Source organism: Phocoena phocoena, chromosome 7 (genome assembly GCF_963924675.1).
Source record: "Phocoena phocoena chromosome 7, mPhoPho1.1, whole genome shotgun sequence".
Taxonomy (NCBI): Eukaryota; Metazoa; Chordata; class Mammalia; order Artiodactyla; family Phocoenidae; genus Phocoena; species Phocoena phocoena.
The window spans coordinates 48,640,318-48,653,924 of NC_089225.1; the positions used below are offsets into that span (position 1 = coordinate 48,640,318).

The window sequence follows — 13,607 nt, forward strand, 5'->3', positions numbered from 1 at the left end:
AGTAACTTATGTTATTTTAGATTTCCCTGTTTGATCTAGCATATCTACAGAAATGATCTGGATGTGAATGAATTTTACTTTTAGAAAATGCACCTCATGTAATTAAATGGTAATTTTCATTCCTGTAGGGTAAGGGTTAAAATGGATTGATATTTTAAAAAGAAGGAAAAACAGATAAGTGATTGTATATAGATGGCATTCTGGAGTCAAGATTTTGGTTGTATTATTTCAAAAAACATAGAAACTCTTGCCACTGATTCAGAGATAACGTCTGAAATGATTGGTGTGCTCTCTTGAGCTATATATGTTAGCCCAGTAAAATATGATTAGAATACAGTAAAACTCCATTTATGTTATCACAAAGACCAGCATAATAGGAGTTCATGTAAAAGATAAACTATCTTAAACTTACTATTTTTTTCAAGTCCAAATCTGCTACGTGGATTCTTAAGAAATGGGCACTGTTTGAGAAAATGAGCTATCTCTACAGTATTTCCTAAGGTACTGCAAATTTGTTAATCTAAGAAGCAATTACACTAGCTAGCAGCAGGTTGCTAAACCAGGGGGTCCAAGCTCCAGACCTCTTGACGTGGGTGACTTCCTGCCTGGTTTGGCAGGAGCTGGGTCCCTTCCTGTGCAGCTTCCGAGCAGTTCCAAATGCAATCCGGCATTCCCTGCTCCTTCCCGCTCCCTTGCTTTCAAGCAGTATCTACCTATGTTTCCACAGCCTGGCATTTCAGGATTTCCAGAGCTCTTTACCAGGTGCGTTGATTTTGAATAAGCTCTTTGAGGTGGAAAAGTAGGCCAAAGGGAACATGGAAAAAAATGGAGAGATACATGCAAGATCTTTGCACAGCCCAGGTTCTGCAGTTTTTGGTAATTATTCATCTCTTGTTATGGATCTCGGATATTTTTTTCAGAAGGGATGCTGAAAAAGATGGCTGCCAAAATATTCACACAAGTGAAACAGCAAGCACAAACCAGTATTCTCCATTTCTGAGCTCTGAGTTGGATATTTTCACTTAAAACATTTTGGGAGTGGGAGATTAGATTACCTCATAGACACCTACTGAATGTGAAAGATAGATCTCCATGCAAGCAGATGAAAGCATGCAGGAGAATCCCCTGAGTGCCAAGTGCAACTTCCTTAGTAAAATATTACAGATAGCTTGGTTTATATATTTTATCTCAGTATCATGTAATTGGCTACAGTCACGTTTTATCCTAATGACCGTTGCTTTTTTTCCCTCTCTCTGTCTCTCTCTGTCTCTCTCTCTCTCTCTCTCTCTGTCTCTCTCTCTGTCTCTCTCTCTCTGTCTCTCTCTCTGTCTCTCTCTCTCTCTCTCTCTCTCTCGTTTCCATAGCACTTTCTTATGCAAGGAGCTAAACAGTGATTAAAGGAGCAGGATGAAAAGATGGCACAATCAGTGCTGGTACCGCCAGGACCTGACAGCTTCCGCTTCTTTACCAGGGAATCCCTTGCTGCTATTGAGCAACGCATTGCAGAAGAGAAAGCTAAGAGACCCAAACAAGAACGCAAGGATGAAGATGATGAAAATGGCCCAAAGCCAAATAGTGACTTGGAAGCAGGAAAATCCCTTCCATTTATTTATGGAGACATTCCTCCAGAGATGGTGTCAGAGCCCCTGGAGGACCTGGACCCCTACTATATCAATAAGAAAGTGAGTTCTTAGTCAAGTTGCCTTTACTTCCCCTACTTCCTAATTGCTTCCGGGCTAGGGCCAGGGATGTCAGGTGAAGAATGTTGCGCCTCGTCCCCTCTGTCTGAAGTATCATTAGGGTACTAGGTAGGCTTGACCATGTAATGGCCCCATTACCCTAGAAGCCTTCTGGAAGCACTCATTTGAACCCATGTCCAGGACAGGCAGGGAACTGAAGGGGCATCCTGCAGTGGGGGAAATGAGGAAGGGCAAAAGTCTGTTTACCTTACAGTGTGGTGAAGCAGAAAGTTAAGACAAGGAGTATATTTTTTTATGCAGTAAAAATATTTCCAGGAGTAGTATCCAAATTCCTCTTTACAATATCTAGCTCTACATAAGGTACTTTGATCTTCAGCAGGTTTATTCCTTCACACCATAAACTTTGCCCATTCCATGGCTCCCCCCAGAAGAAATAAAAGCAGGTGGCTTTTAAGTGCCCAAAAAAGAGTGTGATCAAACACCACCTCTGGAAAACCCTGAAGTTCCTCTGAGAAAATTTTTATCTAACTGAAAAACGAATCAAAGCCGCATTTTTGAGCTCTTTGTGGGTTATAATTACAGTTTTTAAATACTGATATTAAAACTTGATAAGGAAAAAAAATCTTGATAAGGATGCTAAGTATTCCTATGGCAGTGACTACAGATTTTCTTTATGTTCTTAAATCCTCATATCACTTACGAAATTTAGGAGAGTTTATAGGGCTCAGAAAGAGAAAGCACACAGCATCATGTCATATGTTGGTAATTAGTATATTATTATATTTTGTAAGACAATATTTCTAAAAAGTTGTCTCACTTTTTTCTTAAAATATTCTTAATTTTAATACTAAGATTCTAAATTCTGTTTTATGTGTTTGTTTTCTTTTTCAGACGTTTATAGTATTGAATAAAGGGAAAGCAATCTCTCGATTCAGTGCCACCCCTGCCCTGTACATTTTAACTCCCTTCAACCCTATTAGAAAATTAGCTATTAAGATTTTGGTACATTCATATCCTTTTTTCAAATAGTCATTTAATATGATTTTGCTCTTTGACTGACTTATTGAGTTGGGAATTTTTCAGAAATATGCGTGGTTGGCAATGTTATGTGCTCTTTCTTTCTTTTTCCCTCTTACTCAACAGTTCGCATTATTGCAAAATGGGATCATAGGTAAGTGAAACACTTTGCCCCATCTTCCAAATATTTCTTCTTTCCCTGACTTACTACTTCTTTCTTTATTCTTTCCTCCTCTTCTCCCTCTGAATTGCCTACTACATCCAAGACTTCTTCATTAATTTTGACAGTATTACCAGGCTCTCCTTTTATAAGTCTTCAAATTTTACAAGGTTATCTATATAATGGGTAAATTCTGTGAGTTAATTTTCTTCATTACTTTACATTTGGAAAATATATGCATAATCTGAATTATACAATTTTATATCTTTTTCATCTGAATTTTACTACTTTCTGCTTTTCATTTTAGCATTTGAAAGCTTTGAGTTATAAATGTTTATAATTGTGATGGAATACACATTAGCCTTTCAAATGTCACTTTTTTGGGTCACTTGTTCCTATGTTTTATTCAAGTCTCAGGTCCTGCTACAATTATCTCTTTCCAAAGGTTTAATTTCTATTTATACATATATATCCTCATTTCATGCTTCATTCTCCTCATGAAGTATCTACTTCCTAGAGATGGAATTGATGACGCCTTGGTGGGAGATGGTGATTTGATTTACTCCTGAAGGTAAATAGAGTAGTTGTGAATGAGAAGTTTTATTCCAGGCCAGGGACAGTGATCTGGCTGACAGCCAGCCCTACAACAACCAAGGAAGCAAAGGTTTGCAAGACTGGCTGTGCTACGCAGAGGCATTTACAGGAAGCGCACAAAGGCCTTAGGATGAGGAACTGATATATATCAGGAACTAGAGGTAAGGAAGGGGAAACTGAAAGTTAAGCAAAGTCTCAGGTAGGACAACTTTAAATTTTGTTTCCTAATTAGAAAGAGTCATTGCCTGCAATTTACAACATGGTCAGCCCAGGGCTTGGCTTTAAGGCTTACAAAGTAAAAACTTAACTTCCTCTAGCAGGCCCAGAAAATATTTGAATTAGATATGGTAGGGAATTAGAAAAGATAAGGAATTCAAGAGATGGGATAAGCTTGGTACAGGGAAGTCATCTAATTTCTGGGTGGAGGGGCTGTAAAGCATGTCCCCAGACTTGCCTGGCATTGTGGCAAATGATGTCTTTAGAAGCGTGGCATTCTGGAATTCAGTTTCCTTTTAACCTCTAGGTCATTCCTTTTTCACCCCCGCCACCAGTTTTGCATAGACGTCAACATATTTTAATTTCATACGTTAATTTCATGTTTTAACATTTAATAATTTTTTGTTAGTTTTTTTTAAGCAATAATGATTCCTTACTTCTGTTTTTCAAGTAAGAGAACCCAGTTGTACAGGGAGAAAAAATGCTTTGAGTTAGCTTTAGGAATGAATAATGAAATTGAGATTTAGATTTGAGTCTCTTGAACTATAAATTATGGTCCATTATTATGTTTGAGTATTTATAATCTGGGCACTGAATAAATCTTTCCATAAATTATTTATTATATTTAAAAATAATTATACATCCCTATATAATCACAATTTATACATGAAATTATGTGGAAAATTCAGACTTAGCCCAATGCTCTGTTCATAGTAAATACTGAGAGAGTACATATTGAATAAATAAGTGACAAATGAGTCAAGAGGTTAAATAATTAGATGCAAAACAACTGACAAAATGGAAGGTTTGAAGAGGTCAGAAAAATCGATTTTTCTTGAAACTGAATGATGAAATAAAATTAAGAAAGCCCAATGTTATAGGAAAAGGCAGGATTTTTTTGTTGTTTTAAAACTTTTGTGGGGAGATAGTATTTTTTTTGAAAATCTATAATCTCCACTCCAAAAAGTTCTATATTAGGAGACCCAGGAGCCCTAACTTAATGCCGTCTGGGAAAAGAGACTTCCAGTGGTAGAGCATGAGAGCAGTTTTAGAAGTTCTGATCAGAGACTCTGGGCATTGAGGACCGAGTTTATGGTGGGGGCTATTCAGGAATCAAGATACAATTTAATTTGAAGGTTTGCACTTGCTTCCCAGTAGAAAAGAAAACCTCCAAGGGGCAAAGTTGTTAGGAGGCCTGCAGTGGTGCAAGTTGAAATGTGAAGGCAGCCAGGTAAATCTAAGACTTGCCAAACTGAACGGTTGACTCTCCCAGAACCTTACAAATGGCATATAGTTACAGATTTCTTCCAACGTAGAAAAAGTAGATTCTTAAAAATCTCTGATTGCCTGAATTAAAATACTATATTTCAGATATCTCACCTTGGAGTAGAGATATGAGAAAAGGCAGGTAGACTGATAGACACATTCTTCAGTCTTTTGGTGATAAGGCACATTTGCCTAGAGATCCTCGTAAACTTTGATGTAAATAATACTGTACAGTTTGCAGGTGATTTTCCCAATGATTTTGTCTTATTCCTCACAACGCAAATCCTAAGCTCAAATCCTGGTTTTCTGACTTCAAGTGTCTTTTGCTATAAGATAACCATGCTTGGGGTTGGTAATGGTGGGTCTTGGGCACAGTTAAGAGGTTGTTGTGTATTTATTATCATTAGTTTATAATCCAGAATATGGCCAGTCACAATCAAGAAATTTGTATCTTAAACCTAGATTGGTATCTCTATTTCCACCGAAAATCCTGACTTATTTCTTAAAGAGTTGTTATCTTCATTAGGAGCTGTTGCATATCAAATTAGCTTTGTTTCTTGATTTTGGCAGAAAAATCTTAGCTTAATATATTTTTGTGAGGGTATATTTTGAAAACTGAAAATGCTGTTGATGTGCCCATTACCTTGTTTCAATAGTTAAATAAAATATGGTTATATTTTCTAGATAATAAACAAGTAAAAAATAATCCATATTCCTAAAATTCCCTATCAGAATTTTCAATGTGTTGCATGTCAGTTTTTATTATTTTACTTTAATACGCACACTCTCCTTTACTTTGCATTTGTTACTCATTCATTTGTTCATTTGCAAATATTTACTAAGTACCTACTGTGTGGCAGATGTTCTTCTAGACACGGGGATGCAACATAGAGCCAAACCTAGTCCCTGCTCGCATGTGGTTACATTCATGTGTATGTGTGTGTTTGAGAGGAGAGAGATAATAAAAATAAATCAGCTAGTGATAAGTGCTATTAAGAAAAATAAAGCAGTGTAAAAAGAGAAGAGTGGCAAGGTCCTGTTTTAAATCATATGATCAGGGAAGTCCTCTATGAAAAAAATAGCATTTGAATAGAGAGTCAAAGGAAGTGAGGGAGTGAGACATGGAAATCTGAGGGGAAAAGGGAATAGCAAATATGAAGGCAAAGGATAAAAATGGAAGTGTACCTGGTGTGCTCTAGAATCAGCCACGAGCCCAGAGTGCCTGGAGGAGAGTGGGAAAGGCAGAGAGTAGGAGAGGCTGAGGTCAGTGAGAGTGAAGGTCGGAGCTGAAGTTGTAGGCTGTGGTGAAGACACCAAATTTATGCTGCATGAGATGGGGAGAGATGACTGGAGGGTTTTCAGCAGAAGAGTGTCATCACCTGACTCAAATTTGAGAAAGATCACTCTGGCTGCTGTGTGGAGAACAGGCTGCCTGGGGGGAAAGAATGGAAGCAAGAAGATAGATTGGGGGCTTACTGCCATTATGAAGGCAGGGGACGCCGGTGGCTTGGCCTTTGGTGGAAACAATGAGGGTAGCAGATGTCATCAAATTCAGATGTGTTTTTCAGAAGAGCTGAACGGGATATGCTGAGCAGTTGGACATGGGGTGTGAGGGAATGAGCAGAGCTAAGGAAAACTCCAAGTGTTTAGTCTGGTCAAGAAAGAAAAATGCAGTTACTTGAGCTTGGGACAACATTAGGTGGAGGGATATGCTGGGTAAAATCAAAAGTGTGGATTTGAACATATTTTTTTTTCTGAGGGGTCTATTAGACTTTCAGTGGAGGAGTTGAGAAGTTAAATGGAAATACAAGTCTGGAGTTCAGAAAAGGGTTGGGCTGGAGGTATAACTGAGAGATGTCAGTGTATGGATGGTATTTAAAGTGATGGCAAAGACCTGAAACACTCCAAATCACACAATAATGCAGAACTACCTATCATTCATAAGGGGTAGGAAAATACACAGCTTTTGGTTTCAGAAAACCTGGATTCAACCCCCACCTCTGATATTTACTTACTGGCTCCATGACCTTGGGCCAAGTTACTCCAACTGTTTTGAATCTCAGTTTCTCCATCTATAAAATTGCAATCGTTATATATACATCAGTAATAATAACTACATAAGTACCTGACACCATGACTAACACTTGGTAGGAACATGATAACTGGTAGCCAGGACAGCTATTGTTGGTAGTAGTAGCTACAATTCTAGGAGCAGCTGCTGCAAGATTAGCAAAGGAACACTCTCATATTGTTTAAGGAATTCCACAAAGAATTCTGTACAAATCTCTACTGTCTTGAGGCTTGATTTTGCAAACAAAATGTTTATACAGCACCAGAGTTAGGAGCTGTTAATCGACCAAAACATAATGTGGTCAGTTCCAGCCTTCTCATTTTGCAGATGAGTTCATTGAAGCCCACACATGTTTAGTCTTTTTCTAAGACTACATTTTATATAAGTGGCAGAGCTAAAACTTCAGGTTAGGTCTTTTGCAATTTCCATCTAACAGAAGAAAATTGATTTCTGAACCCTCGGGTATAAATAATGTACTGGGGGCATTGCCAGTATCTCTGTCTCTGTGTATTTCAAAGGTTATTTTCAGTGGCTCCAACTTACTATTTCATTAAATAGGAAGTGAGCTTTTTAGCTCATCCCAAAATTATATGGTATCTATGTAGAAATTAAAAAATCACGGTTTTCATCTATGTAGAAATCAAAACCCCAAAATTATATAGGTCTAAGGGAAAGGAGGGTAAACAGCTTATGATTTCTATTTTTCCTGCTTTAATGCTCAAAAGTTATCACGTAGTTAGGAATTTGTTAATAACAAAATTAAACAACTCAAGAGTTAACATTATGTGTGTCACATATATATGTGACATTTAGTCAATATTTCTGCTGTCTCACAAATATGCATCAATATGTAGAAAGAGGCCTGTCTTACTTTGCTTTGAATTCTCCATTTTTATGTTAGAAAACCTCTTACATAAAACTATCTTCTACCTCTAGTTCATATATATTTTAAGTTGAAAATTTCTCTGCAACTTCTCTGGATATTATGTATTATTACAAAGCCCCTGGACAGAACAAACGATGTCTTCTCCTTAAGAATAACAAAGAAAAAAAAGAATAACAAAGAAACGCCCTACATTTTTATGTTGAATAAACAAATGATTAATAGTAATAAAAATGATTGTATCCTCTAAGAAAAGTATTAGGACTCTTATCTGCATTTACACAAGAAAACTGAGCCTTAAAGAATTAACTTGCTGAAGCCCATGTGTTTGGTAAAGGATGCATCTGATCCACAGTTCATCACTTTAAAACTCATGCTGCTTCATCCTACCTACATGGATATAGAGGTAGACATCTAGTTTCCATGTCAAAAGTTACATAAACCATTTTCAGTATAAACTTGAAGTCTTTCCTCATCTTACACACATAGGAAATATTTTAGACTTGCCAACTGACGGGTTAGTATCAATCAAAAGGTTAACACATTTTTATTAATATCTGGTATAGAGAAATTAATAGATTTTAAAATCCTTTTTTTCCTGATATTATATGAGGTTAACCTACCTCTATTTTATTTTATATACAAAGTCTCTTAAGGAAATACTATTCTAGGATTCATTGTTCTTTCAAAAAATGTACTTTAGTTGATGTCATGGAATATATATTTAGAAAATAAATATATGCGTTTTGTTACTAGTTCTAACCCCTTGAAATCTACCTTGACATGGAGTTTCTATACTTTTTCAATGTATGGTATCACCAATACCATGTCTACATTTTTTTTCATATTTGTATATTTGTTATCATTATCTGAAATCCTACTATTTCAATCACTCACCAAACTCCGAGAATCTTAAAGATATGTGACTGATAAAATGCATTTATAGTGATTTAAAAAAGTAATGGGTTTTGAAACTCTCTATTTAGAGATTATCTATTAAACTAATAGCATAAAAACCTGACTCTAGTTATCTCTTATTTGGTTTAAAAGCAAAATAGTTTTATTTGCTTTCCTTTTTGAGCATCTGTCAGGATCTTTAACTTAAGCATATTTTTATTATTAAAATGATAGTCATACAATGTGAAAAACATGAGTTTGAGTGTAATGACTTATTAATTTTGACTTACTGGGTAATATTCACTCTTTCTATTATTTATTAATATTTGAATATATATTTTACATTATTATATATACTTAATTTTTATCATTATAAGGAGTAAATATTTTTAAGAGTCATAAAACCATGGCTTAGTCTGTTACGTGACATAAATCTCATGAGGCTATCAATTTCCACTTTATATTTATCCAGTGTTCTCTCTTTCAAAAAAAGTGTAGAAACTTGTGAACTTGATATATGTGAAAACAAATTTCATGCTGTATTTCTGATCCATATTAATAAATATATCATTAAAAAGGGAAAATTTACTTCACTTAGTAATAAACAATCTTCTGAACTGACATCATTCAATAGTCATCGGACACTGCAAAATGGCAAAGGTATGGTGGTGAACAATATAGACATGGCCCTTGTGAAGCTGACTGCCTAGCAGAAAAAAAAATCAGTGTTAAAATCAGTCATTGGAGGAATGGTATCAGGTGCTACAAGTATGTATTACTGATAGACCTAATCAGGAAATGTGCTATTGTGCACAGCATTTTACTGAAAATAACTTTTAATCTGAGTGCTGGAGAAAAAGTTGGAATTGGCTAGGTGAAGTGGAGAGCATGTCCAGGGAAAAGAGGTGATATTTGCTAAGATCCTGACTTGAAAAAGAGCTTATTTAATTCCATGACCTAAAACAATTGCAATAATATTGGACTGGGGAGAGTGGAATGAAGAGTAAAGAAGCTGAAACTGGAGAAGTAGAGAGGAGTTAGATCTCCTAGACTCTTCACTCTTTGTAAGATATTTGATCGCCATCCTAAGGTAGTGGAAAGCTATTGAAATTACATTTACAAAGGTCATTTGGTACAGTATGCAGAAAGGATTGAAAGGAGTCAAACATGGATTCAGAAAGACCAGTTTAGATGAAATTGCAGTAATCTAGGTTAGATTTGATGGACACCTGGGCTATGTAGTGATATGAGGATTGGGGGAAAAGTTCACTGAATCCAGGCATAGCAGGTAGAATTGACAATATTTGGTGTTAAGTTGAATGTGGAGGTTTAAGGAAGAGAAAAATGCAAGATCACTCCTAGGTTCCTGACTGGATCATGAGCCATTTTCTGTGATACAGAGATGTCAAAGGGGCAGTATTTTAGAGGGGCAGAGGAATAGGATGAAAAGATTTTTAGTTTAGTTTTAGAACTGAAAAAATTTGAAGTGTCAATGAAATGAGTAAATATAAATGCAGATGTAATATGTACAATTGGGTACCATGGACAGTTGAGTTCAGAAGAGAGGGCTAGTCTGGAGAGAAATACTTGAGATCAGTGGGCATGTAAATGTACTTGGAGCTATGTATGTTGATGAGCTTTACTAGGATAAATATAGCAGGAGAGGGGAAAATGGCTTGGATATCTGATGTCCTTTTCAAAAAGGGAAATATAACATTTCAAAGGATACAAAAAAATTGTCCATGAGACATGAAAAATCAAGGGGTTGGGACTTCATGAAAGCAAAAATAAGAGAACATAATGAAAGGGGGAAGAAGAATCATGCTTGTCAAATGCTGCTGAGAGAGCAAGTCAAATAAGAACTCAAAATTATCCTTTTGTTTTCAGGGACAAAACATGAAGATGTTTGTCATATTTAGAAAGAAAACTGGTAGGCTAAGGATGTGATAGATAAATGAGGGAAAGTAAAGATAAACATCTCTTCCAAGAAGTTTGGCTGTGAAATGGAAAAGAGAAGTAGTTAGTAGTAAGTAGTTAGAGGATTGTGGGTTATAGGAAAGTATTTTCTTTTTTTCCTCCGAGATAAGAGAGACTTAAGCAAGTTTGTGCTGATAGGAAGAGGTAGATAGAGTGGGAAGTGTTAAAGGTAAGAGAAAGAAGAGATAAGAGATTTCTGAAGTGTTCTGGAAAGGTAGAAGGTGTCCAGAGTATGAGTAGAGGGATTGAAAACTCCCCCCATTGAAACAAGAAGGAGGAAAGGATCTTATTACATAGAGGTTTGTCAGTTTGGGGGTGGGAAGTAAAGACATGGCATTCTGATCCTATCTCTTCTCTCAGTGAAGTAGGAAATAAGGTCATGAGTTTGAAATGGGGAGGGAAGGAAGAAGATTGGAGGTCAGAGAAGAGTGAAGAATATTTGGAATTGTCTTTGCAGAGTAGGAGGTGCAGTGAAGTGGAGAAATATTTAGACTGTGTTGAGTGTGGGTGAGGCTGGGAACCATGTATTTTGAATGGCGCCAACCGACCAAGAGGAGTCATTTTCTCCAGTAGAGCCTAGCAGCCTAACAGACACAGAGGATCCTCTAGTTTTATATACTAATAGCAAGTCATCTTTAATTTTGTCTTACTTTTTGTTTCTTTGTAGCAATAAAGGAAAAATGTTTCTTCTTTGAAATGGTGTTTTTCTGTGTTCTCTAGGTTGTAGTGCCCTCATGTGGCTGATCCACACCATTCACTTATGACTGTTTTCATGTGGATGCATTTTAACAAGCTGAGAATCAAGCATGTGCCTTGCATCACTGCCAGTCAAAATGAAAAATCAATGATTGCTTTGACTAAAGTCAGTTGCGGGTGCAAAGAAGCTTCCTTTATAGATTAATACATAACACAACATATAGATAACACAACACTATTCTATTTTACTACACTTAAAATCGTGCTGATATGTTACTATGTGTAAATAATGTGAAGATTTATAATAAAAATAAAGAGTGAGGGCTTCCCTGGTGGCGCAGTGGTTGAGAGTCCGCCTGCCGATGCAGGGGACACAGGTTCGTGCCCCGGTCCAGGAGGATCCCACGTGCCGCTGAGCGGCTGTGCCCGTGAGCCGTGGCCGCTGAGCCTGGGCGTCCGGAGCCTGTTGCTCCGCAACGGGAGAGGCCACAACAGTGAGAGGCCCGCGTACCGCAAAATAAATAAATAAATAAAAATAAAAATAAAGAGTGAGAAGTGATATTAATAGCATTTATTCACTGGAATTTTTATACAGTTTCTAAATCTATATTGATAAAGCTCTTGTTTTGCATAAGTACAGCTGAATCCTTCTTGTGCTTTTTATTAACTATGAAAGAAAGTTATTTCAAGTATTACTACTGAAAGTTTTCTTAAAGAGCTTTTGTTGCTGTTTTTCAGTATAAAGGAGAGTGAACTGCATTGGCTATGCCTACACAGGCAAAGTGGGGTAGAGTGAAACAAACCACATGTTTCTTATAAGTAGTGTTCTCTATGATTTAGGAAATTAAGAAAGTAATTTATTGAGTATCTACCATGTACAAGGCACATTAAATTGCAGGAGGTTTAATATATTTTAACTAATTTGATTCTGACAGCAATCCTGTGGAATGGTTATTCTTTCTCCCTTTTATAGCAAAGTGAACCAAGGCTTAGGGAAATTATAAGTAATTTGGCCACAGTTACAAACCCAAGAAATGTCAGTACTAACACCAGCCATCTTCTCTTACTATTCAGAATTTAACGAGCAATCACCGTATATTATATATTCCACTTAGAAAGAATTTTATTGAAGATATTCCACTCAGATGACCCTTAGGATGGAGTTATAATGCATTCAGTTACAGTCGGCCCTCCCCATCCATGGGTTTCATATCCATGGGTTCTACATTTGCAGATTCAACCAACAGTAGGTGGTGTACAGTGTTCAGGATCCATGGTTCCTTGAATCTGAGGATGCAGAAACCATAGATACAGAGGGCCCACTATGGGACTTGAGCATCCGTGGATTCTGGTGTCCGCTGCAGGTCCTGGAACCAATCCCCCATGCATAATGTGGGATGACTGTAATTACTGGTATTCTCTTGTTGAATTTTTGTCAGAGTCTTCATACATGCTGAGCTTGCACTTCAGTCGTTGAGTCTGTCATTAAAGAAAGAAAAAAACTTAAATTGATAAATTACTTACCAATCAGCTAATTTCTTTTCATTTAATCTTTTTCATTACTAAAATCACATAAGTAGCCTCCAAATAATTGATGGCTTGGCCTGACATGACTTGGTTATGGAGTTGTTAAAATTACAGAAATGGAAAAAGCAAACTCAATAATAAAATAATAAGGGCATAAAAGTTCTAAACTTCATGGTGGTGAAAGACATATGGTGTATGAAAGTGAAATTTTCCACTGAATTTTGTCTTCCTTGACGGTATTCTTCTACTTTATTCAATGTGCTCATTATGTGCACTATTCTTACCAACTGTGTATTTATGACCATGAGTAATCCTCCAGACTGGACAAAGAATGTGGAGTAAGTAGAAGATTTAAAAAAAAATCTTGCAATATTGTTGTCCCTTTATGTGCATTTAACATCTTGAGACCTCATCAGTTTCTTTAGCAAATCATACTAGCTACTACAAACCAGTTAGACAGTGATTCAAGTTCATTTCAACCACTGATTTTCTGTAGGACAAAGCTTGCACTGGCTCATTAAGTTGCTCCAATTACTGCACTGATTTGACTGCCAATATTTGTAGCTCTTTATCTTCCTTATGCGTCTTACACTCTTTCAAAGG

At 36.6% G+C, this 13,607-nt stretch overlaps 1 protein-coding gene across 11 annotated transcripts in view; it reads left to right on the top strand.

Moving 5' to 3' along the window:
* Positions 1-1,415: 1,415 nt before the first annotated feature.
* LOC136125949 (sodium channel protein type 2 subunit alpha) overlaps positions 1,416-13,607 on the top strand; it is an 89,804-nt gene continuing 77,612 nt past the window's right edge. For 9 of the 11 annotated variants that reach the window (XM_065880958.1, XM_065880961.1, XM_065880965.1 and 6 more), the window contains exons 1-3: positions 1,416-1,682; positions 2,592-2,710; positions 13,253-13,342. In XM_065880958.1, coding sequence (XP_065737030.1) covers positions 1,416-1,682; positions 2,592-2,710; positions 13,253-13,342 — 476 coding nt within the window. The remainder of the gene's footprint in view (positions 1,683-2,591; positions 2,711-13,252; positions 13,343-13,607) is intronic. The other 2 variants (XM_065880966.1, XM_065880967.1) reach the window with 1 other exon arrangement.